This window comes from Triturus cristatus, chromosome 12 (assembly GCF_964204655.1).
Source record: "Triturus cristatus chromosome 12, aTriCri1.1, whole genome shotgun sequence".
NCBI lineage: Eukaryota > Metazoa > Chordata > Amphibia > Caudata > Salamandridae > Triturus > Triturus cristatus.
The window spans coordinates 574,886,414-574,909,691 of record NC_140595.1 but is presented as its reverse complement, the minus strand read 5'-3'; the positions used below and the strand labels follow the sequence as shown (position 1 = coordinate 574,909,691).

At 43.1% G+C, this 23,278-nt stretch overlaps 1 protein-coding gene across 2 annotated transcripts in view; it reads right to left on the bottom strand.

Annotated features, from left to right (window-relative positions):
* Nucleotides 1–10,850: 10,850 nt before the first annotated feature.
* The window catches only part of LOC146776281 (ATP-binding cassette sub-family C member 12-like), a 1,395,717-nt gene continuing 1,383,289 nt past the window's right edge, over nucleotides 10,851–23,278 (bottom strand). For both annotated transcript variants that reach the window (XM_085639684.1, XM_085639683.1), the window contains exon 31: nucleotides 10,851–12,826. In XM_085639684.1, coding sequence (XP_085495810.1) covers nucleotides 12,731–12,826 — 96 coding nt within the window. In that variant the 3' untranslated portion in view covers nucleotides 10,851–12,730. The remainder of the gene's footprint in view (nucleotides 12,827–23,278) is intronic.

Genomic DNA, 23,278 nt, shown 5'->3' with positions numbered 1-23,278 from the left:
TGGGGGATGGTGTTCATCATTCTTTTGTTATTGTTATTTTCTTGCGACTATTTGCTGATTTGATGTATAATTATTTGCTTATTGTTCTTCCTTTTTGATTTTGTGCTATCTTGATTCAATGCATATCTTTTGCTTGTTTTTCTAAGGAAGGGAGATGTGCTATAATCTATTGTTGTTGTTGTACATCTTTCTCATTACTGTCCTGTCCCTTGCTGCTCAGCCATGAGTGATGTCACTTGGAATGTTGGTGTGTGGGACTGGAGGAGTTGGCAGTTGGAAGAGATGGGCTGAGCAGCAGGGAGGCTGCTCCTGGTGGGGCTCACATAGGATCTTAGTAGAGGCCTTTCTGGTGTTTTACTTGGACTTTGTAACTTATGGAATAAACCTTTAACCTATTCTAAGCCACCTGTCTACGAGACATCTTTGATTATTACATCCATTTATCTGGATACAATTACATCTCAGAGAGAAACCAAAATACCGGTCTGATGGCACACTATGGGACTCACAGAAATGTATTTGGCATGTTCCTTTATAGGAAGCACCCACTTTTTTCATCTCACTTAAAGACCTGTCTGCACATATTTCTATATGACTGGTTACAGTCAGCAGCTGTGGGTGCTGCCCGAAGTCTGGTTAGAGCATATTTTTCCAAAGTTAATGCTGCATGCAGTGCAAGACACTGGGCAAGCATACATTTTAAAGGGCTAAATTTGTCATGCAGAACAATTTACATACTACAGTAACTGTTGAACAAATGAATGCAAAAAGATACAGGGCAGTTTTTAATGTGTTTAATATTTCAATACTATACGTTCCCGCTACTTAATAAGCCTTGCTTTATCACTGCATTCATTTGCTTTAAAATGCACCATTTGCCAATCTTTTTTAAATTTCTTTCTCAGGAGAGGGACTCTCCCTAGACCCCAGGTTTGTCCATTGAACTTGTTCACATCGCTAACTAGTGTTATCTATTGGAAAGGGTAGAGCCAAAGCATTCTTGCTTAGTACCCAGGCCCTCTTCAGAAGTCAGACTGGCTTGGCAACGCAGAAATTCTCTGAAATAATGTATGAGTTTTCTTCTATGAATGCCTAGAAGAACTGAATTTTTAGTCCATTTATCACAGAAATAGTGCTTCTTCACAGGGGGAAAACCCTCGCTCGCATACGTTAATTCATTACGCATACGCCTCACCAGTTTGAAATTCCACCAGCCGCCACTGGTGAGACGGTTGGAGCTCTGAGGGTGCTTGTCTAAAGAAAGGTCTTGGTCTATAAAAGAACGCTAATGGGAGGGCTTTGATCTTACAGGAGGAGGATGTCATCTGGACAAGGTCATGTAACAACATTTCTACTAAATGGGGACTCCTAAAATTGATAATAATGCAATCCCCTGCTCTGTCCTTTGGATGTATGCCAAGTCAGGCCACCCTTCTTACATGTACCAGCTCGTGTGTCAGGTCACCCATTTTAGCCACTGCATAGAATTATTTTTCAGTGTCATGTAATCTTCTTTGACCCTGTACATAATTCCAGAACATTTGCTAAGATAATAAAATATGGTGTACATTCAGGTGGTAGTTATGGGTAACATGATGGCTCATGCATTACAGCAGACGTTGGCTTGTGAGAGGAAAAAGGGGCCTGGCCAGGGACCTTGCTTTTTGGTTCTCAGTTGTTGGCGACGTATATGTGCATCAGGTCAATATCCATAGGATCAATAGCAAGTAAATCAATTGCAAACATGATAGGAGCATTTGAATTTTGGAAGTCCTCCTTTTAAAGATATGGGTAGGCCCATAAAGTGTTGCCGTTTTTTGACCCCCTGAAAGAACAACAAATCTGGGGACTTCATCAGGACGAGCAACTGGTAGCAACCTTCAGAGTGAAGTACACAGACAATCAGTCCACATCTAATAAAAAAGATATTGAGTAGGAGTATGTAGAAGATAAAATTGTCTTACCTAACCAAATCGATCTGGATCAAAAATACTCAAATATAGTGTTTGTCAGTCTCTGTAATGAGGAAGGGAGTGAGGGCCATACAAGTATTAACTGAGGATGAATTCACATAGGAATAACCAACAGTGAGGCATACTGTAAATTGTGCCAATAAAGGACAGTGGACCGGGGTCATGAGTGTGAAAAACACACATAGTGCATGGTGTACAGAAGATCATGTTAAAGGTCATGCTAAGGCAAGCGACTAGGCAATGCACATGATTATGCAAGAGAACAGCACACACATGCACAACATTATGTGGCCAAAATCCATAACAAACTGGTTATGTCCTTCTTAAAAAAGTAATATGGGGAGATGTACTGTGGGTATGTAAAAATGCAATATATGTAGCCATGCATATGAGAAACGTGTCCAAACACAATCCACTCAGGGAATAATGCAATGAAACCTAGTTAAAAACAGATTACAGATGTGAAGTTGGGTGAAACCATATGCAATATCATCAGAGTGACCAGTGTAACACACTGCATCAGATCAGCTACGTCCCAACATGAATAGCCAAATAGCAAGATGAATCCCTGCTTACTGAAAAGGTAGGAAATAATGATGAATCAAGTAGCCATATCTCACAATACACCCTAAAATGAAAAGCAATGACTATGGAAATGAGAAATACCTTGAGAAGGTGCCAGTATCAGAATCCGGCCACATATGGCTTCACTGATACTCTCAGTCAAGTGTGGAGGAGACAGCCAGCTAGCGTGTTAAGAGAGCATCCCTCGCTCTGTCACAAAACAAGTAGACCATCAACCTACTAGCATGAGGGCACATGCCTCCACTAATGCTGTATGTTAAATTTACCACACGCATGGCAGTCGCGATACTCAGAACAACTAGACCGTGTCTCGTCTTAGGGCCAGAGTGAGGACAATGAGGGGGAATGGAAGTTGTGCGAATGCTTAGGGCGGAATCCATAGCCGAGATGCTTGTGAACAAACATAACTCCTAGCCCCTAGGAGCATCAATGACCAAAAATAGCAGACATGTTGCAAAATACACTAAATAAATTTAATCAAACAACATAAATCAAAATATTTGGCAAGTGATCGAGGCCTTTCCCCCTCATGTTCCTCATGCCGTTCCTTTGAAGAGACCTTTCTGTTGTCTGGAGATTGCCGCTAGGTGAACTTTCACAGAAGCATGAGACAAAATTGACTTTGCTAGATGCAACAAGCAAGGAAGAACTTGTTCTGGTGTTGAAGAGATAGGATGCACCAAGTAAGAAGTGCACCTAAGACAAAACCTTTTCCACTTTGCGGTATAACAGTTATTTGTAAATTCCACTCGAACTTTGCACAATTAATCTGCAATCTTCAGACAGATTTATTGAATTAAACTCAATGTCGTGAGGACGGAGGCGGTCAAATTTAGAGATCAGATCTACTAATGCAGAACTTCACCCTTGCGCACTGAAAGGTGATCCTCTGCTGGTGGGAATGTAAGAGGAGAGATGTCTGATTGGCAAAGAAGCTTGATGTACCAGTACTACCATGGCCAAGCTGGAGCTATTACAATTAGATGGCACAGTTCTAGCTCCAGCTCCCAGAAGATCCTGGGGATGAGAGGAAAAGAAGAGAAGGCATATGCAAACATCCCTGTCCAGATTGAAAGCATTCCCTCTGGATGCTGGTTGAGGATATCTGCTGGCAAACACATTGCATTTATTGTTTAGTAGGGTACCAAACAGAACTAATTTGGGTGTTTCCCATCTCTGGAACACTTTGGTTAGGTGATTTTGATTTACCTCCCAATCATGACATTGTTTGTCCATCCGGATTAGGGCATCTGCCTATTAATTGTGTTATCCTGGGACATGCTCTATCTTTAAGGTGAAATTGTAGGGCACCCAATCCCATATCTGTTGTGCTTCAGCTGAGAGAACCTTTTATCTCATGCCCCTTTGCTTTAACAGGTAGAAAATGGTGGTAGTGTTGTCCGATCAGACCAGCACTGAGGTATTACGTGACCTGGTTACAAAAGCCTGAAGACCCAGGAAGACCACTTTCAGCTATACAAGACTGATGTGGGAGGCAGTTTCCTGCATGTTCAACTTGCTGTGGTTTTCCATATCTTGCAAATGAGCTCTCCATCCCTCGAGAGAAGCATATGCTGTCATCACAATGTGAGGCCTTACCAGGATAAATGAGAGGCCCTGGGAGATATTTTGTGTGTCCTTCTGCAAGGACATTGCTGACTTCATCTGACAAGTTATTGAGATGGAATCCTTGAAAGACCCTCGACTTTGCACCCACTGCTTGTCCAGCTCATCCTGGAGCGGATGCATTTGTAAAGAGTAGTTTGATATTAACTAGATGCAGGATGACATCATTTCCAACATTGATTTGTACTTCCGTACTGAATTGTACTTTCTTGTTGACAGTAGCTTTGTTGTTGTCTTGAGCTATTGACTTTTCTCTGAAGTAGGAAATGCATTTGCGGTCCTTGTGTCTATAACCACTCCTAGATTGCTGTCATTGAAGGAGTTAGCGAGGACTTCTCTTTGTTCAATAGGAGGCTTAGAGACTGGAACCATGTTAGACATGCATGAGTCGAGTTTGTGGGTGAGAAAATTATGTGTTCTTTTATAGACCAGTCATGTAGGTAGGAGAATACTTGGTGACCGGATCCTCTCAGAAATGCCGCCACCGGTGCCAATCATTTCGTAAAGAATCTTGGGGCAGAGCGAAGGCCAAGAGGAAGCACCTTGAACTGACAATGGCACCCTGCCACCTTGAAGCGAAGGGATTTTTGATGTTTAAAGTGGATGGGAATGTGGAAATATGTATGCAGTAGATCTAGGGATGCGGTACAAAAAGGGGTGGTAAAAAAAGGGATGTCATGAAATCTCCTAAATCCACTAGTTGAGGAATTTCCTACAAAGAAAGCATTCGGAACGATTGCTTCTTGATGAACTTGTTCAGAAGCCTTAAATCCATCGTCCGTCTCCATTTGCCTGTTTTCTTCCTGAGAAATGAAACATTGGAATAGAAGACTTTGTCGCACTGATCTGGAGGGACTTCTTCTATTGCATTCTTGGAGAGAAGCACACTGATCTCCTGCTTCATCAAAACTAGGTGTCACTGAGATGTTTTGCGTGGTGGTTAACTTGGAGGCTTTTGAATAAATTCAAGGGTGCGACAATGCGGGATTACAATCTCACATACATTTGTAGGGAGAAATGTTTTCCAATGACTGAAGAATTTGGAAAGAAAATCAACAACTTTGTGAGATGGGACGGAGATGGTCTGTGCCCTGGACATATCAGTGTCTCCTAGAGGTATTGTGAGATTTCCCTCCAGTTGGAGGGCATCTGCGAGCTGGTTCTCTAAGATAGTTGGAACCTGTAGCAGCCCTGGAGGTTGTTTGTGAGGGATAGGCCCTGCTGAGCCTAAGACTGATTACTGACCTGTTGGTATAGTGGTCGTGGTGAGAACTAAACCCTGCCCTCCCTTCTCAAAAGGAAGAAAAATTTCTTTGTTGGAGTGAACCCAAAGAGCGACCGGTACTAATATCTGACTTAATGACCTGGCGACCCTTGTCCACATGCTTGCCGAAAAGGTATTCACTGTCAAAAGGCATGTTCAAGATCTTCAACTGTACCTCAGGGTGGAAAAATGCAGGGGCATATTATCAAGCACGGTGTTAAAATTATCGCCACTTTAGCAGCAGAAAACTGCCGCTAAAGCGGCGATAATGGGCTAGATAATACGCCCTTGAGAATTCCAATAGAAGCCTATGTTCTGGTGTCAACATGGGCTTCTATTGGAATTCTCTGCGGCATATTATCAAGCCCATTATCGCCGCTTTAGCGGCAGTTTTCTGCCGCTAAAGCGGCGATAATTCTAATGCCGTTTCTTGATAATATGCCCCACAGTCTTTAGCCAGCCCAAGCACCTTAGTACTGCTGCCTCAGCCATCTGACGGAAAGCAGTGGAGGAGATATCCATTGCAGTGTCAATAATCTCCGAAGAGGATTTCTCACCTTCTGCAAGTATCTCTCTTGCCTCTTTCTGTTTGTCACCAGGGAGATACTCGATAAATACAGACGGATTGGATCACATCTGCCTGTCATTTCTTACTAGAATTGCTAGGGTATTAGAGGCTCTTATTGCAGTTGCCACCATCGGTACAAACCTTTTATTGATGTTATTGAGTCTCGGGCCTTCTTTTTGGGTAGAGCCGAGCTTGGAGAAAATGATTTCTGAACCTTGTCTGTGCCACCTGCATGATACCAGAATCAGTCCTGGGATGATCAATAACACAAGTTGGTGCATTTCCTGGTGTTCTATATTTTTTTATCAAGTTTTGGTACCACTGCTCCCACAGATACTGGAGTCTTCATTAACTTGAGTCTCTCCTGTCAGATAGAATCCACAATTGGTTTGGACCTCACTGAACGCTGAGCCACAACTTAAAAAATATACAAGAAACATTCTGTATGCTTAGATGAAAGCAGTAGGTCGAAACGCTTAGATGCATACTCTAGCAGGTTGTGAAAACCACCTATATATGTGGGTGATGAGTCAGTTTGGGGTGGAGTCGGTGAAACAGGTAGAGGGGCGATTTACTCATTCATTTCAGGATCTTCAATCGCTGTATCAAATGGAATTTCCCACTCTTCTGGTTGATGCTCATTGTCACAAGACTACCCCTATCCTGATGGGTGGGAGAATAGGTCTCTCTTTATGAAGGAATATTGCAGGACTACTCTGAAGAGGTGCGGAGTCAGGAGTATCCTTACATTTCGGAGTTTGCAGAGCTGATGGGTTAGCATCTGGAAATCTTTTGCAATAGTCATTTATCATTAACAATAGGACTGTAACCAGAGACATAGTAACTGTAATAGAGGACTCTTGTTGATGATGTCCCTCCTCTCATTCTTCGTAGGGATAATACTCCTCAAAGTTATCATACCTGTGGGCAACCTCACTGATCCTATCCTGGAAAGAAAATCTCACCTTGAAGGTAATTGGCCTGACCCTGGTCAGCCTCTTTGTCTTCCATTTCGTGGCACTTCATATTCAGTTGTGAATGACTATATGCAGAACCAAATATACCTTCATTTCCATAGTCCTGAAACTCTAAGAGGTATGCAGAAGGTACCAGTGACATTTTTGAGATATCCACCTGGAGAGAGACTAGAATCCCATTTTTAGAGATATGGATGGTCTCTTTTTTTGTCGTCTTTCACTGACCCAATCGCGGTTCGTTAACTACCTCTGCAGATATTTTGAAGTTACCTCCAAGATCTGAACCATGTCAGTGAGATTCCACTGCTGCTGCACCCACTGGAACTTCAGGTCCCATGGAAAGGCCCAAGGACCTGGCCGAAGCCCTGCTGTCCTTAAAGTGCTCCAGTGTTAACTCCGCCTTGTCTCTGAAGAGACGGGAGTCATTAAAGGGCATGTCCATGAGTGATGTCTGGTCATCCTCAGAAGAGCCAGTAATCCTCACCCAGGTGTGGTGTTGCAGGGTCACCGTCGACGAAATCGCTCCTTCTAGTGAGTTGGTGGAGTCTAGTCCATATCTAATGGTAAACTTAGCTGTATCCCTCCCGCCGGCAACAGCCTGGGAGAGCACAGCTCAGCCCTCCTCCAGGACCATTGGCAGCACCTGCACAACCATATCCAACAGGGAGTGGTAATAGCGGCCCAAAAGGCATACTGTGTTCGCCAACCGCAATGCCAGGGTGCTGGAAGAAAACATTTTCTTGCCTAAATGGTCCAGCCTCTTGGATTCCAAATCTGGTGGAGAGGTCTGTAATGTGCCAGGATTTACATGTGAGGTACGGGCTTGGACCACCAGGCTCTCCTGGCTAGGGTGATCTTTGAGGAATCTGGGGTCCCCTGGAGTGGATCAGTGGCGGCAGGCTAGTCCTGTTCACAGGAGCTCCTGTGTTGTGCTTGGACAAGGTCCCAAACAGGACATCAGTCAGTGTTCTGTTGAGTGGGAGAAGTGGTTCGGAAAGGGACACTCCTGGTTGAAGCACTTCAATCAAGACATTAGTCTTCCTGCCATTGAGGGCAAACTAAGGTCCGGGACCCCAGCTGTCCTCCGCACCACAATAGCAATTGAATTTCCCTTCTCCATAGCCATGGTAGGGGGAGAATGCATGCCAGTATTTGGAGAAGGTTCCAGTCAATTGGCTTCACCCAGATCCTCACATCAGTCCAAGGATTCATAAGCCTGGTATACTTCAGGGTCCAGCAACTCCACCCATTCTTCCCTGAGTCCTGAGCCATAGAAGTTGGGGATCTAAATGGGGATGGCACCACAGCTCAAGTATGAGTCACATGACCTCATAAAACTCTTGAAGTTGAGCGTGGGTCACTCTGGCTTGTAGAAATGTGGGGAGGCACAGCGCTGGCCCAGGGCCTGGCTCAACCAAGGAGCCAGGCCTCGAACACACGTCAACTTCTTCTTTTGGTGGGACCGAGACCTACCCGAATGGCTAAATGACTTGGACGGCGATGATGACCTCGGATTCCGCTTCCGGACCTTCCTCTCAACTGGTACCTCGAGCGTCAAAGCGTTGCATGTTGAGCCACCAGAGCTTGAGGAATCGCTCCCACAATGCCTTCGGATGCATGGCATGGCAGTCTAACAGGCCTTTGGTTCATGATCTTATTCAAGGCACCAGGGGCCAAAAATATGCAGGTCCGTCACCAACATTTGTCTGTGAAAGGTACTGCAAGGCTTGAAGCCGGCCTCTGTCAAAGCTTAGTCAAAAAGTGGAGTATCTCTTCCCAGATCTGCACTCACTGGCGCAGAAAGAAAAGTACTGACATCAGCGTGCCTAGGTGGTGCCTATATAGGAACCAGGAATGATACTTCCAGTGCAGACAACACAACAACGTGGCGTTGAACGACACCACCTACCAGCTCGCAGGGGTATTGCTCATGGAAACATTTCAGTATCCAGTCTGACACCTGGGGATAATTCTAAGGTAAGGAATCTACAGCTAGAAGTCTCTATCAGAAATTGTACAGATTCCATGGGCAGAAGCAATATCTTCAATCTAATGTATTTTCTTGGCAGTGATAAAGTGGAAAGCACATTTTATTTGTAGGGCTGCATTAAAAACAAATATAAACCACACCTGCATATAATCCTTTGTTGTACTAATGCAAAGTGTTAAAATTGGTGAAATGTATCAACATGAAAACGTGATGCATTTTAGGTCATCGAAAGTAGCATTGGAATACAATGTAGAGAATGGATGTAACTAGTAGGGAACCTTAATGCCAAGAACTCGTGTTGTGCGACTAACCACTGCTTTTGTATTGAACGTGCTTATTAATCATGACATTTCACATGTAGGCAAACGCATTAGCTGAATTTGCCTTAATGTTATATGAATTCGTAAAAGCCTATATGGTGCTCCCTTCTGTTAGCTGATTTTTTTAGGTCTCAATTGCAGTTCCCTGGGAAACTCTCGCTTTAGAATTAATAATTGAATTTCATGTCCTGTGGAATTTGTTCTTTCTCACGTTTTGGGTTACAGGTAAAAGAAGCCAACTCATTACTTAGAATATTTTTTTTTGTTTTACTAGTCAGGCAAGGAGAGAAGACGTTCCAATCATGTGGTTTGAGCCGATAAAGGAAGGTTGTGGTGCTTCACACAGGAGAAGCCCTGGGAACCAAGGGCAAACTGTATCAAGAAAAGTACACCGTTGTCCCATGGAAAATCACCTACAGGGCTGTACCCAGAGCAGATGGCATGACTCGCGCTGCACCCTGGGAATGCAACCTATGAAAAACTTGTTGTTGGGGATAGGCTTATGGCCCCACTTCTTCTTTGCCTTCGGAGAGAGAGATTCTTAGAACAAGCTCTATCTTGGTAGCTTTATGCTACATGACTCATTGGTCGTGGAGAGGCCTCTTATGAAGACTCCACATACTCACACCTTTTACTCATTCATCAGAAAATGCTTAAGTAGGGATGTCATCTTAGTACTAGAGTATGGATAGAGGTCATGCTTTTTTACTCCTCAACCCTCAATCCAGGGAAATGTAGACTCATGCTTCCTGATCTTTTGCATCTTACTTTTTGAACTAATTGTATTGCTTGTGTTGCATCATCTAAGCTGGATACGCAGATTTGGCTTCATGCTGATTCCGATGTATTTCTACACTCTCGTGTTGAGGTAACTCTATGTTCAGTTATTTTTGTCTTTGTAATAAATCAAACTAACCTTAAGTAGTTGTCCATAGTTATTATGTATCCAGGAAATCATTGACTAATTGATTGGCGTCCTAATGACTTTTCTCCCTTTGCACTTTCATGCTGCAAAAAAGAACTATTGATTTGTGATTCTAGAACAGATCTAGAAACTTACGGGCCCGACCCTTTCAGCAGTGAAACATAAATTATCAATAGAAAACGCATTCGAAACCTAAACAGATTCGAAGCCTGAGGTTGCCTAGAGAGACAGGTTTATTTAGTTCCTTACTTTGGAGTCAGAAGATTAGATGATTGTATTGAGGCAGCAGAATTCTGGATATTCAGTGCTCTTGATTCAGGGGAATTCCTTTCACTTGTATGAGGATTTCACAAAAAAAGATGAAAAAAAGAAAAACAAGAAAGCTAATAACGTAGAAGTATGGCAAGGGTTGAGACGGGAGTTATGAAAATGTGTAACAATGAAAAGGGAGGGAAAAATTTCTCAATAAAATCATGGAAAAAATATCAATGTGATGTGACCATTGTTTCCAATTAACATCTTCACTAACAGTTGGTAATATTCTTTGGATTTTTTGCACATATCAAGTAAAACATGCAATGTGAAATTGATATAAATCTTCATAGTAAAGTGTTCTTGTAGTCATCATATTTATTTGCAATGCAGTGCTCTTTGAATCACTGTGGTCAAGATAGTCTGAACAAAATTAACTACTACCTCATCATCTGATATGATACATTGGTTTAGGGGTTCTGTAAATGAATGAGGCACATCAAACCTGATAAAGGAAACTATCAGGAGCATTGTCCAATTAGAGAAAACAAGGATACACCTTATAAATGAAAACTTGTCCCAGATTCAAAATAAAACACCAGAGACATGATTAACAGTGCCGCCTCAGGAGGTAATGCAGTTGTCTTCATTTAAAATATTTAAAATATGCTTTCTTTTGATTAGTTTGGCGACGACGGAGACTACTCCATCTGCATTGTGGCCAAATGTTGCCAACTGCACTGGGGAGTAAAGGCCGTTGGAGAAGTGGCTACATGTCCACCTGCTCAATTTAGATGGGCGACATGTAGGCATGTTTTACTGTCCATCACAGCCAGTTACACCCATGCAATAAGGGACAGCAAAATATAAATGATGCTCCTCCCGCTACAGGAGATGAGATGACCCCCGAGGCGGGGGGTGCATTATTGTTTTTATTTTGAAAAAGAAAATCTCATTTTGAATTTTATTTTTCACAATGAAAAAACAAAATTGTTTAGTGCAGGGTTGCGTCATGCTGATGCAACCCTGCACCAAACAGGGAAATGCATTGACAGGAACCCCTGTGACAATGGTTCCTGCCAATACTTTATAAATGACGGCCAGCTTGGTGGTCAATTATAAATTTGCCGGTTGGGACCTTCCCCAGGGTGACAGAGGTATTTACTCTGTTGCCCTGGTGTAACAGCCCGACCACCAAAATATAAATCAGGGGCTTTGTTAGCTATTCAATGCTCTGAAACTGGCTGAATATAAATATGAGCCTTCCAATGTAACAGATTAATTTTGAAGAAGCTTTTCAATCACAGTTTCTGTTCTGTTCTCATTTCAATCACAGTTTCTGTTGATCCCAGGCCTATACATATTTTGTTTTCTATTTTGATACCCCATCTAGTAATGGACATGTCGCGATAGGGAACGCCTAGATCGTTAGCGTGGCACTACAGCATTTAGCCAACACCAGTTATATTTTTTCCTCAATAATGACCCAAGATTTGATAAAAGCATTGCTGTGTTTGCTTTAAGGGTGATTGGTGATCTTAGGAGGGGCATTCCAAGTTTCAATAGCCCGTATGAAAAGATTTGTGGGCAAAACCAGTGGTATTTCAATACATCAGCCCGTCCAAGGAGTTCTGAGGGGCCCATTACTATTACCCATGTGCCCCTTGCAATATTCACTCATGTCTTTAAGTGGGATTCTTTTTTTCTAGAGGTCAGAAGAAGGACTGCCATTTCATCATCCATAGCCTACTGGGTGTGCAAAGGGCTTCACATGCCACGTTACTCCACAATTCCCTAATTATTCCCTAGTTGACACTTGTTAACAATTCCCACTTAGTTCTTTTGCTTACATTTTCAGCTCTTTTAATAATTAGCTTTTATCAAAAATTATTCACACTGACAATGTATTTTCTTATAATTCACCTCCCATAATACGGGCACATAGTCTGTGTTACTACTGTACAAAACGCTGTAGCCACACCTTTAAATTATGGCTAATCTGCGATTAAGGAACGGCAGTCTTCTACATTGTTTTCACCTACATGATTTCCATAATGTACAGTTAAGGCAAGAGGTGTTTACTGCGGTGTATCAGAAATGCAATGGGCTGTAAGTCACGCTTTTCTCGTGCCCGCAGCGCTCAGCTTGCATGTTAATGTTTAACACACACAGTCCACCCTTTAGACAGTTCCCATGTTCCCTTGGATCCAGGCGTTGTGACTGGAGTCATCAGATCCTCGTCAGTCTGTTCTAGGCTCCGTTGTTCCCAGTTGTTGCTGCCAACAGCGCTGCGAAGGCAGAGGTGGGCTTCTGGGCCAGCTCGGCTGGACTGCCAAACTCTGCCACCTGAAAGAGAAAAGAAATGACACTTCAGAACTGAACAATTGCTGCATAAATGAGTATAGAGACTATTGGATAGGACCGCACTGTGTCACTATTTCCTGCTGCGTGTGCAGGTGCCTGGATTGGCTGGAAATGGGGAGCATTATATTCAAGACAATTGATAGAGCGCCATGTGGTTTTGAAAATTGTAGGGGTGTATCATAATCACGTATAGTCCGCACCTACATATGTATCTTATGTTGTATTAACAGATGATCATTAGAGGAGTAAATGTAATAATAAAATGTGAAGGTAACGTAGAAATGTAATTCGTGTTAATCGAAAGAGTTCATGACTTTTAAAAGGTAATTTCCTGGAGTAAAGTGCCTAGTAAACTAATTTGTGTGAAATGTAATATATTAGTTTTAAACGTGCACCATATCAAAGTCTGCATGTGTAGGAGTGATTATCTATATGTATAAATGTAATGAAGTATAGCACTTGTAGATGCAATGTTATTAATGTGTGATTTATAATGTGTGAAGGCCTATTCGTTTCTTATGTTAGCTGAATACGTAGGCCCGAACTGTATTTTCCTTGGGACGGCTCTCATTTAGAAAGTCAGCAAGAATGATGCGCGTGCAAAGATTTTAGTTTCTCAAGCTTCTGTTGCAGGTGCAAGGACATCGTTCTCGTTAGCTAAGACTAATCTTTTGTTTTAGGAGTTAGGTATGGAGGAGAGTTGCTACAAGTGTCTCCAGGAATGCAGATAATGAGAAGCCGATATTTTCGGTGCTGAGGGAGCCTGGGACTCAAGGACGTTTCAACCGTTATTGGACGAAGTACAAGTTTCAGTGGAAAATCACCTCCAGGAGGTGTCCAGCCAGAAGACATGTGACGAAGGCGTGTCTTCTATGTTGTGCATTTTGTATTAGGGACAGTGCCCCGAGGGAAGAGTTAGGAGATGAGACAGTGAGGCGTTAGAGGGCAGGAGTAGGGGCTCGATACAGAGGGAGAAAACTTAGAATGATGCTGTAGCATCGGTTATCGACCCATGCAAAGTGAGTGTACTTCTTAGGAAGTCTTCACGAGCTGACACCTTTTCCTGATCTTGCCTTGGGAAATGCTAAGTAGGGATGTCACTTTAGTGGTAGAGTAGGGACAGACTAATCAATTTCTTGTAGGTATTCATGAAGACTGATTTAGATATTGGAGCAGTTACCTTTTGTTTGATACTTTTAGAGTTCCTTATCCTCTTTATGCTTCATCGAGTTAGATTGCTGCATAGACTACATTTTGTATTAGTTCCCATGTATTTCCTTAACCTCGTCATGAGCTGCTTGTATGTTCAGTTATTTTTGGCTTTGTAATAAATCCCCTATATATAACTCGGAGTTAGTGATTCTTCAGTATCTGAATTTATTAGTTATTTGAATGAATTGGTTCTTTCCCTTTTACACTTCACAGCAGGTAAAAAGATCCAGTCGGCCGAGGATTCTTAAGAGATGGTAAGATAAGATAAGAATCCGGCGTTATCACAATGCGGTGCGAATACTTGCAGATATATGCAACCTTGCGCTGTCACAAGCCGTTCATCCAGCACCCCATTTCAGAGATGGATAAAAGCAGACACAAAACACACAATGGGATGAACTTTTAGGCCAGCAGCATATCCCCTCTACGGAGCTTGTCTGTGTGGACATTGTGGTTTCATCTATAAAGTCTGAGGAGCATTAGAGATCGTCTTGTGCCGAGGTTCCTTCAAACACAAGCTACATTTTGTCTGAGACCACCATTGCTAAAGGGATTCCTTTGTTTCTGCACAGTGGGGCAGCTCCCGCCATATTTGTAAGGAGGGACTGCTTGAGACCCATTGGCTCATTATGTTTTATCTTGTGCAATCATGCTGCCTTCTGCATATATAAAGAGCACCATCTTAAACATTTACAGTGTTGAGGCAATTGCAACTTCTATACCTTAAATGCAAAGGCATTGAGAATCATGTTGTCATGCGAAAAAGGGCTTTCTTTCCACAGCAATATTGATCAGGAATTATTCTCATCATCGTAGTTTGGCCTCTCTGACTGATGCTAGAAACACAATATAACAACTTATGCATCTAATCACACAGTCGCAGCACACTGTGGGCTCAGATGTGGCACCACAGTGCTCAGCTCCCTAATAATGCACTGTGCTGCAAGTAAATGACTGCCCAGTGTTTGTCAGGCTAGCAATAATCCACACTCACACAGCGTCTGACAGTACACTGCCTAGAAAATATAGACATGATTCGCCAAAATCCATACCAGAGTGTGTTAGAATGGCTGTGCTATAGGCCCTACTCTGTCACATTGCTTTTTGTATGTGAGCTTGATGCTACCACAAAATGCCCGAGGGGAGAAGGGGGTGAAAAAAGGATGCTCAGTAGAGGTACGATCAACTGGGTGGTGAGATGATAAATACGGATCCTATTGAAAGGGTGGGATGAGCTAGATTAACAGGCAGTGCATTGGAGGATGGGGTGGGATTTGGTGAGGGGACAGGACAATCGGTATTGGTGTGCTGGATGGTGAAGGAGGTAAGATGCCAGACAGGGATGGAGTTTAGAGAGGGAAAATGTAACTCATCAGGTAGGGTTGATTTGTGTCGGATGGCAAGGAAGGGCACCTGACAGGCAGGTATGTTAAGAGTTGGAATGGCATCATGGAAGGTAAGTAGAGATTTGGAGGTTAAACAGAGGCAGCCCTCTTGGGAGCGGTGTTTGATGCTAGTGCAGGCAGAACACTAGATAGGTGTGAGATTTGGAGGATGGAGAATGCAGAGTATCTAATATTGGACCAATCTGGAAGGTGGGGGTGAGCAGCAGGGCCAGACTGGCCGTAGAGAGCATCTGGCTTTTTCCCACAAAGCTGTACGGGTGAGGGCTGGTTTTGCAGTGGCTGGGCCAGTATTGTCACTGGGGGGCGGTTTTGCAGCAGTGCTGCAATATCGGCCCCCAGTCACAAAAGCACCCCCTAGGGCTGGTCCAACAAAATTGCCAGGGCTGCTTTGGGTTCCACACCTGGCGAGCAGGACAATGGTCGCTTTGGAAGAAGAACACCAAGTGCTGGAGTTTTGAAGTATGGAGAAAAACTGCACCAATTTTTTGAGAGTGGAATTTAGAGGGATGATAAGGTATTTACTTTGTTAGTCTTTATGTATGTGGACTGAAAGTCTGGATCCAGTGTTTTTATGTTTATGAGCGCTTCTAGGTCATGTGTGTGTGTGTGCGTGTGTGTGTGTGTGTATCTTTAGGAGTTTGAATATGTCTATCTGTTGGACTTGGCCCTCTCTGCAGGGACTCCTTGCATAGAGCTCCTGCAACCAGTGCTAAAGTGCTTGTGCTTGCTCCCTAAAATAGGGTAGCAGTAGCTTACACATGATTGACATAGTTAATTTACTTATAAGTCCCTGATAAAGTGATATAACCTATGCTCAGGGCCTGTAAATTAAATGCTACTAGTGGGCCTGCAGCACTCTCTGTGCTACCCATTTAAGTATCCCCTTAAACATGTCCCTGATCTACCACTGGAGCCTGAACGCAGATTAAAACTGCCAATTTGACTTGGCAAAATAACTCCCTTGCTGTGCCTTAAACTCTCCTTTTATTACATATAGGTCACCCCGAGGTAGCCGATATGGCAGGGTGACCTGTAACTAAAAGGTTGGATATCTTCTTTTTAGTTTTACATGTCCTGGTAGTGAAAAACTCACCAATTCATATATCACTACTGGGAAGTCTAACTCTCCCATAGTTGAAGTTCAGGTTTTATTGATAAGTGCATAGTTAATTAAAACCGTTCCACTAGTGAACAAAACAGAGGAAACATTTTCTAAAACAGCCTTTAGAATTACATCACAGATTCTCAGCTAATGGCATTAAAGGATACAGAGCAGGGGAAACATGAAAAAAGAGATTAAAGTATAAGTAAAGTGCTATGTGTGTTCGTTGATATGTGAGCTTTGCTGTGCAACTAAGCAGATCTAAAAGAAATGGCAATTTATAAAAGAAAAAAAAACAGCAAGGCTATAAGACAGCAGTCTTGGCCAAAGCTGGTTTGATTTCCATCCAGTGGCATTAAAAGAAACATTAAGATAAAAGAGATAAAAGAGTTGTGTTTCATGTGCTCATTGACATGTAGGCTTGGCTGGGTGAATCAGTCTTTTTAATACAATGACAATGACAAATTGTTAAAAGTAGCAAAGCCCAGCATCAACAGTCAAATTGATTTACTTACTCCTTCATTCAGGGAAGGACGGAGGGGGCCTCATTTAGAAAGATAAATGTTTTTAAGTTTAAGAAATGCACTTATTTGATGTATGTGTGGCCCAGTGTGCTCTAGAGGCCATGTCTGTGCTTGCTCTTGACAGTTTTTTTTCTACCAGTGACAGAAACTTTACTAGCTTGCAGTTTAACTGTGGGTCTTCAGCACCACTTTCTTAAAGACTGTGTGGGTTGTTGGAGTGTCCCAGAGTTGGGAGAGTCCAGTGGTTGCAAAGGATTCTTGTAGGAAGTTTCTAACTAGTGATATCGTTCTGTGCTGGAGCTCTTGCCGGAGTAGATGATGTAGGGTGTTCGGTTGTTCCACATTTTGTGCCCACAGGCTATGTAAGCCCCCTGCCCTGCTAGATGTTGTTTAGTGAGGCCAACCTCCAGCTGGATCTGTGTTGCAGAGGCGTAAATCGGAATGCTGAACATGATTCTGCAGACCCTGACTAATGTGCTTTCCAGGGTTTTCGAGTCTCTTCCTCTCAGGGCCTCACTATGTTGGATTGCGCGACCAGGAGGAGAGGGGAGAGCAATGAGCATAGGGCCTGTCAACTTGGATTTTAAATGCCTGAGGGTTGTTGCTAGAGCCAGCCATTGCCTTCTAATCATCTTGAGCTGGCTAGCAAATTGACCACTGTTTTCGATAGTTACACCTAAATACTTATAGTTGGTTGCACTATGGATCTGGATATTACCTACCAGACATTAGTTTTTTTCTATCTCTGATTATGGTAGTAGTTTTAGTTTTTTCTAAATTTACTTCAAGGGAGTTGTCTGCTGCATATCCCTGCAGTGTATTGAGGAGGCGTTTCATACCCACTTCATCAGCATATAAAATGGTACGTAAAGCCTTGCCGCCCATCCTTGGGTATGTGCATTGCAGGAGTTGAGGGACTGCGTCATATCCGTCAAATAAAGATTGAACAGAGATGCGCCTTGAGAGACATGTACCATCACCCAGTTTCACCTACACCCAGGTATCTGTATGAAGACATATTAATATGTCCAAGAGTGCTAGTGGAATTTTCCAATGGGCAATTTCCCCCAGAGTCAGTGCCTGTTTTGATGATTTTTGCCACATCTATGAGCTGCGACATAGTTAAGATGTTGGTTGTTGTACCTGTAGTTTTAGAAAACCCAGTTTGGTTGAATGGTATGATTTTGTGCTCCGCTGCCCAAGCCTGGAGTTCTTCTAATAGAGTGGCAGCAAGGCACTTTGCCTTATCAAGCAGGGCAATGAGGTGGTAGTTTTTTGGTGAAGATATCTCTCCGTTCTTGTAGATTAGAGGAATTCCAGGAGGCCTGGAGTTGCCCCAGTTGTCTAATTTTTCAGAAGAGAGGATCTAAGGTCACTGCTCAGAAATGGAACCCCATTTGTTCCCAGGGCTTCTTCTCTCCTGCCTTTTGAGATTCCACTTTCAATTGTAGTTATGTGGGATGGTCGATCCGCTTTCGGATGATTTGTGTTGATTTCAAAGATGTGGTTGTTCTGGAGGTCTTAGATTATGCTTGAGCCTATCGTTGAACTCACTTGCCCCTCCCAGTTTGCTGGTTAAAATGAGTTGTCAGGAAGTCTGTCCAGGTCTCTTCGGAGATGTACGATATCACCCCTCCATGTGATGGGCACATTATTTTATTCACCATGGCCCAAAAGCATGTGCTGTTCTTTGCTTTAGTATCACTGAGGAGTATTGCCCAAAGCTCATCTTCCTGGGACCAATTTTAGCTTTTTTAGCATGTTTCTCTGTTGTCGCAATAATGGTCTGATGTACAGATCTCCGGCTTTGTGCCTCAGCAGTCTCAGCATTTTTTAAAATATTTTTTCACTACTTTTAGTTGATTCCGCTGTGCACTAGGAACCCATCCTGTTTCACTTATGTCATCGGGCGGCCTGTATTTGACTATTGAAGTAAAAGTCCTTGATATTTTGGCTGTGACGGTATCCTATTTGCTGGTAGGACTGTCTGCAAGCCTATCTTTATTCTGTATTAAGGCCTTCACAGCTTGAAGCACCTGTGCTTGCTAGTAAGAATTTGATTCTTTTGAGGTTAATTGTATGGCTGGAGTGAAGGCCCCCTGGTAGGTGTTCAAATGCTGGTGCAGTTGCCTGAAGGAATACCTCCTGTGGCCGATGGCTACTATCGCCCTGATCTCCAAGGCAGAATGTGACCACACAGTGGAAGAATGGGAGTGAAACCAACGTGTAATCCAGTGTTAAGCATGCGGTTTCAGAGTAAAAGGAGGCTGCTGGTGGAGAATCTTCATGAAATCTGCCATTTAGGACCCTAACGTTAATGTGCTCCAGATCTTCCAGTGGGTGCCTGGCTATTTTACTTGCTCTGCTGTGCAGGCTTTTGTTTTGCTCAGAAATGTTCCAAAGCATGGACTGGGCCAGCACCTCCTCGTCTGTTGAGGATGTGGTTAGGGGTGTCTTGTTTGCTTATAAGTGTCAGAAGATGATCCCCAAGGTGTTTTGAGTCATGAATATTTTCTTTTGGATTTACGGAGGCATTAAAGATGATCACTCCCTCCTTCTTCCCTTTAAGGATGAGGGAGATCTTGACGGTATTGACAGTCATTGAGGAGGAGGGAATTCCATTTATGGCGGATTTACTAGTTATTAACCTTTATAAGTACAAACATTTGGTTGGGAACAGGTAGAGATTTCATGTTTGGTGTCTAAGAAATTGCAATTTACAATTCGGATTTTAAGTTAGAATTTTAAAAATGCTCCTTATAGAAAGTTGGCATTTACCTGCCCTATCCATTTTGTGCCTACAGCCTGTTCCTGGGTCACATGATTGGGTGTAGTTGGAAGTTGGACTTTGTTTATTCCTCCCAGACAGTCACACAATGAGGGGATTGGGTGTGCCTGGATAGTCCATCGCTGGCAGGATGGGTTTTGTCACCAGGTATAAAAAGAGGACCCTTTGCCCCACTGTTCAGTTCAATTTCTGGTCCTGTGGAAAATCTCTCAGAGGACTGCTGGCTGCTGTGGCCTGACATGTACTTCAGAAGACTGCTTTGCTTCATCTTGCATCTAGAAGGACTGCTCTGCAGCCTCAAGCCTGCCTTGAATCCTCAGGGGAATGCCCTGCTGCTTGAGCCCTGTACCACTTCTTGAACCCAGAACTACCAGAGTGACTCAAAGGGCTAGTTGGTTGGAGTCCTGATCAGAGCCTCAAGGACAGAAAAGGCACCAGCCATCTTGAAACTGCACCTGGACCCAGTCTGAGTGAGAACCATTGCCCCAAGTGGGGCCTCTTCAGACATGGGATCCTTGGTAATTGTGATAAAGGTGCCCAGATAGCCAAAATCCAAAACATTGGACTTAAAAACTTTTTGTCTAAAAACTGCTTAGAGAACTGAGAGGAGACTGGGACCACCCTGCTTGTTTATCCATGCAAGGTGGTTTGCTGGTCAGCCTGAATTTTTGGCTGCTTCCTCTATGTTCTTCTCTGCAGTAGAAAATCCTGTTCAGCAGTCCTTAGGAGAATGGATATCTGGCCTCATGGACCCTCATTGGCTACATACTCCTGCCTCATCCCACTAGAGATTTTTAACTTCCAAAAAAGGGACTAGGGACCTGATTATGTGTTTGGCGGTCCCACCACCGCGGTCGCATTGGATTTACTGCTGCCAACTAAGCGGTCTGCCTGTTATATTACGATGTTGTCAGAGCTCAGAATGAAAGACCGCCGGAGCACTCCCACCACCACCAGTCATTCACCGACAGCCATGGTGCCAGTTGGGGGGCAGCAGCTGCCATAGGGCAGTACAGAGAAGTTTATCTGCCGTCCGAACAATGATTTCACTTTCTGACGAGCCGACCGTGGCTGTGGGACCACCTGCTTCAAGTCATTGGAAACAAAGGATTTGGAGTGCATACTCACCCATTTCCTTTTCTCCCCTTCAGTCTCTGATGTGGATCCTTTCCTCAGGTCCCCTCTTCACAGCAGCATCTTGACCCCAAAGAAAATTACCCTTTTGGAGCTGAAATCCAGGTAAGTCCGTTTTGTAGTATTTATCCATTGACATGACTGGGCACATATGGTCTAGCCTCCAGCAATGGGTAGTTGGTATTTTTTCATGTGTCATGCATGTTCAACACAGAGTCAGAATATACACACATGCACTGACAATTAAAAAAAAACCATTCCACCATCAAAAAGATCCCCGCCGACCCATCGGAGACATCAGAATATGGCAGGCGGGAGACCGCTACCCCGGCGGACTTCTTTGAACTTCTGCCGCGGAGGTACAGCGGTCGAACCTCCAAACTCATAATCAAGCCCTAAGTCCAAACGTGGAAATCTTCATCGCAACTTCGTCCAGTGGCTTCCAGATGATGACACCTCCTCCTCGGCCTGCAGCCGTGCCCGCTTAAACTTTACCTTATTAGATGCATTTTGTTGGAGTTTCTACTAAGTCCGAGATAAGCCTCAACCGGTCCCAATCCACATCTTGTATCCGACCCAAGCTCAATTGAGGTCGGACATATTTTACGACTTTGAACTGGTTTTGCACTAGTAGATGTCAGGATTGGAACTTTGATCTTTTAAGAGCTAATTTCTATCCTAAACTTTAAAATTCATAACTCTGGTTCTACTGATTGACCTTTTGGAATTTTGATGTCAAATAATTCATAAAAAATTACTGTATTTTTCTAAATTGCTGTGGGATTTTCTTATGTTGTATTTTTATTTCATTACTGTTTGTGTGCTGCATAAATACTTTATGCATTGCCTCTAAGTTAAGCCTGATTGCTTTTGTGCCAAGCTACCACAGGGTAAGCACTGGTTAATTTAGTGGCTTCTTGTGGTTCACTCTGACAGGAATTGTGGCACTTCCTTGAGAAGGGTATACAACCCACTCAACCAACAACCCAATTTCTCACACTACCTGTTTGCTTGTATCTGTTTATATGTTACTTATATAGACACTCCCTGAAATCACTCATTCACAATGGACCCAGGCTTCTGGGGGCTAGACCCTGAGAGCCTGTTCCCTCCTGCATCTGCCGGAGAAACTCTTCATATCTGACATAGGTGTGGAACCCTAAGCAAAACCTTATACTTTACTTAAAAATTAAATTTTACATAAAGTTACGGCACTCTGGCAGAACATTGACAACCAGGGCAATGGGGACCACCCTGATACCTAGTTAATTTAGCAGCAGAGTGTTAGTATCCATAAGATATAGGCAACACTCTTAACATCACGTAATAAACTATAGCTTCTAGTGGAAAGTCTGGCATTCAGTGGTCTCCCTTGACATAGGGTGGAAAGTTTGGCTTCTGATGGAGAACCACGACAAAAGGAGACAGCCTGGGCATAGGGTTGGTTTCTTAGACTTCTAGAGGACACCCTTTAGTTCTTAAGCTCACACCTCACCTCTAATTGTCATCCATGGCATACATTGAACATCCCTGGATTCTGCTTGGTATCCTTGCCATAAAGTGGGCACTTCTAGCCTTCGGAGGACTTTGCCATATCTGGTGGTTATACCTGAGATCCAGTAGCGAAACCAAAATGTATGTAAATAGCTGCATTTTCGGGGACAATAATAGACAGGTTTAATTTCTGAAAACTACAAACTGTTTCTTAGGGGCCACATATATATTACTAAAAATGAAACTTGTGTATTTTAGAACAAAATAATTATCAGATAAAACCAACGGTTTATAACCAAGAATGCATTGCTGCACAAAAAAGGAAGCTCTTATTTATTACTCTAAGAAAACGCCAAGTGTGTCTAACTCAGTTCCTCTAGTGTTTTAGCCTTGTAAGGGAAAGATCTATAGCCTCTACTTTTGAACCATTAAAAATCAACAGTTGAACCTAGCCACTCTATACCAGGCCTTCCAAACCTAAAAAAACATGTTACTCACTGGAAAACTTGTACACTGATTTTGTTTGCCAGTCTATGGGTACAATAGCAGGTTTTTGTTGCTATGGTTTTCTTTTCGCTCTGAAGGCCATCTTTTAAAACATCATATTGTTAAAGGTACAAAGTAGAAAGAGGTTAAATGGAGCTGCTAGCAAAACATTAGAGTATTCACTTATTTGTCAACATTACAGTTACTCAAGCATCATTCCAAGGTTGAGCAACCTGTTGCACCCTCCACCTCAGGAAAAGTCCTAAATCCAACTTGCCTCTTGCGCAC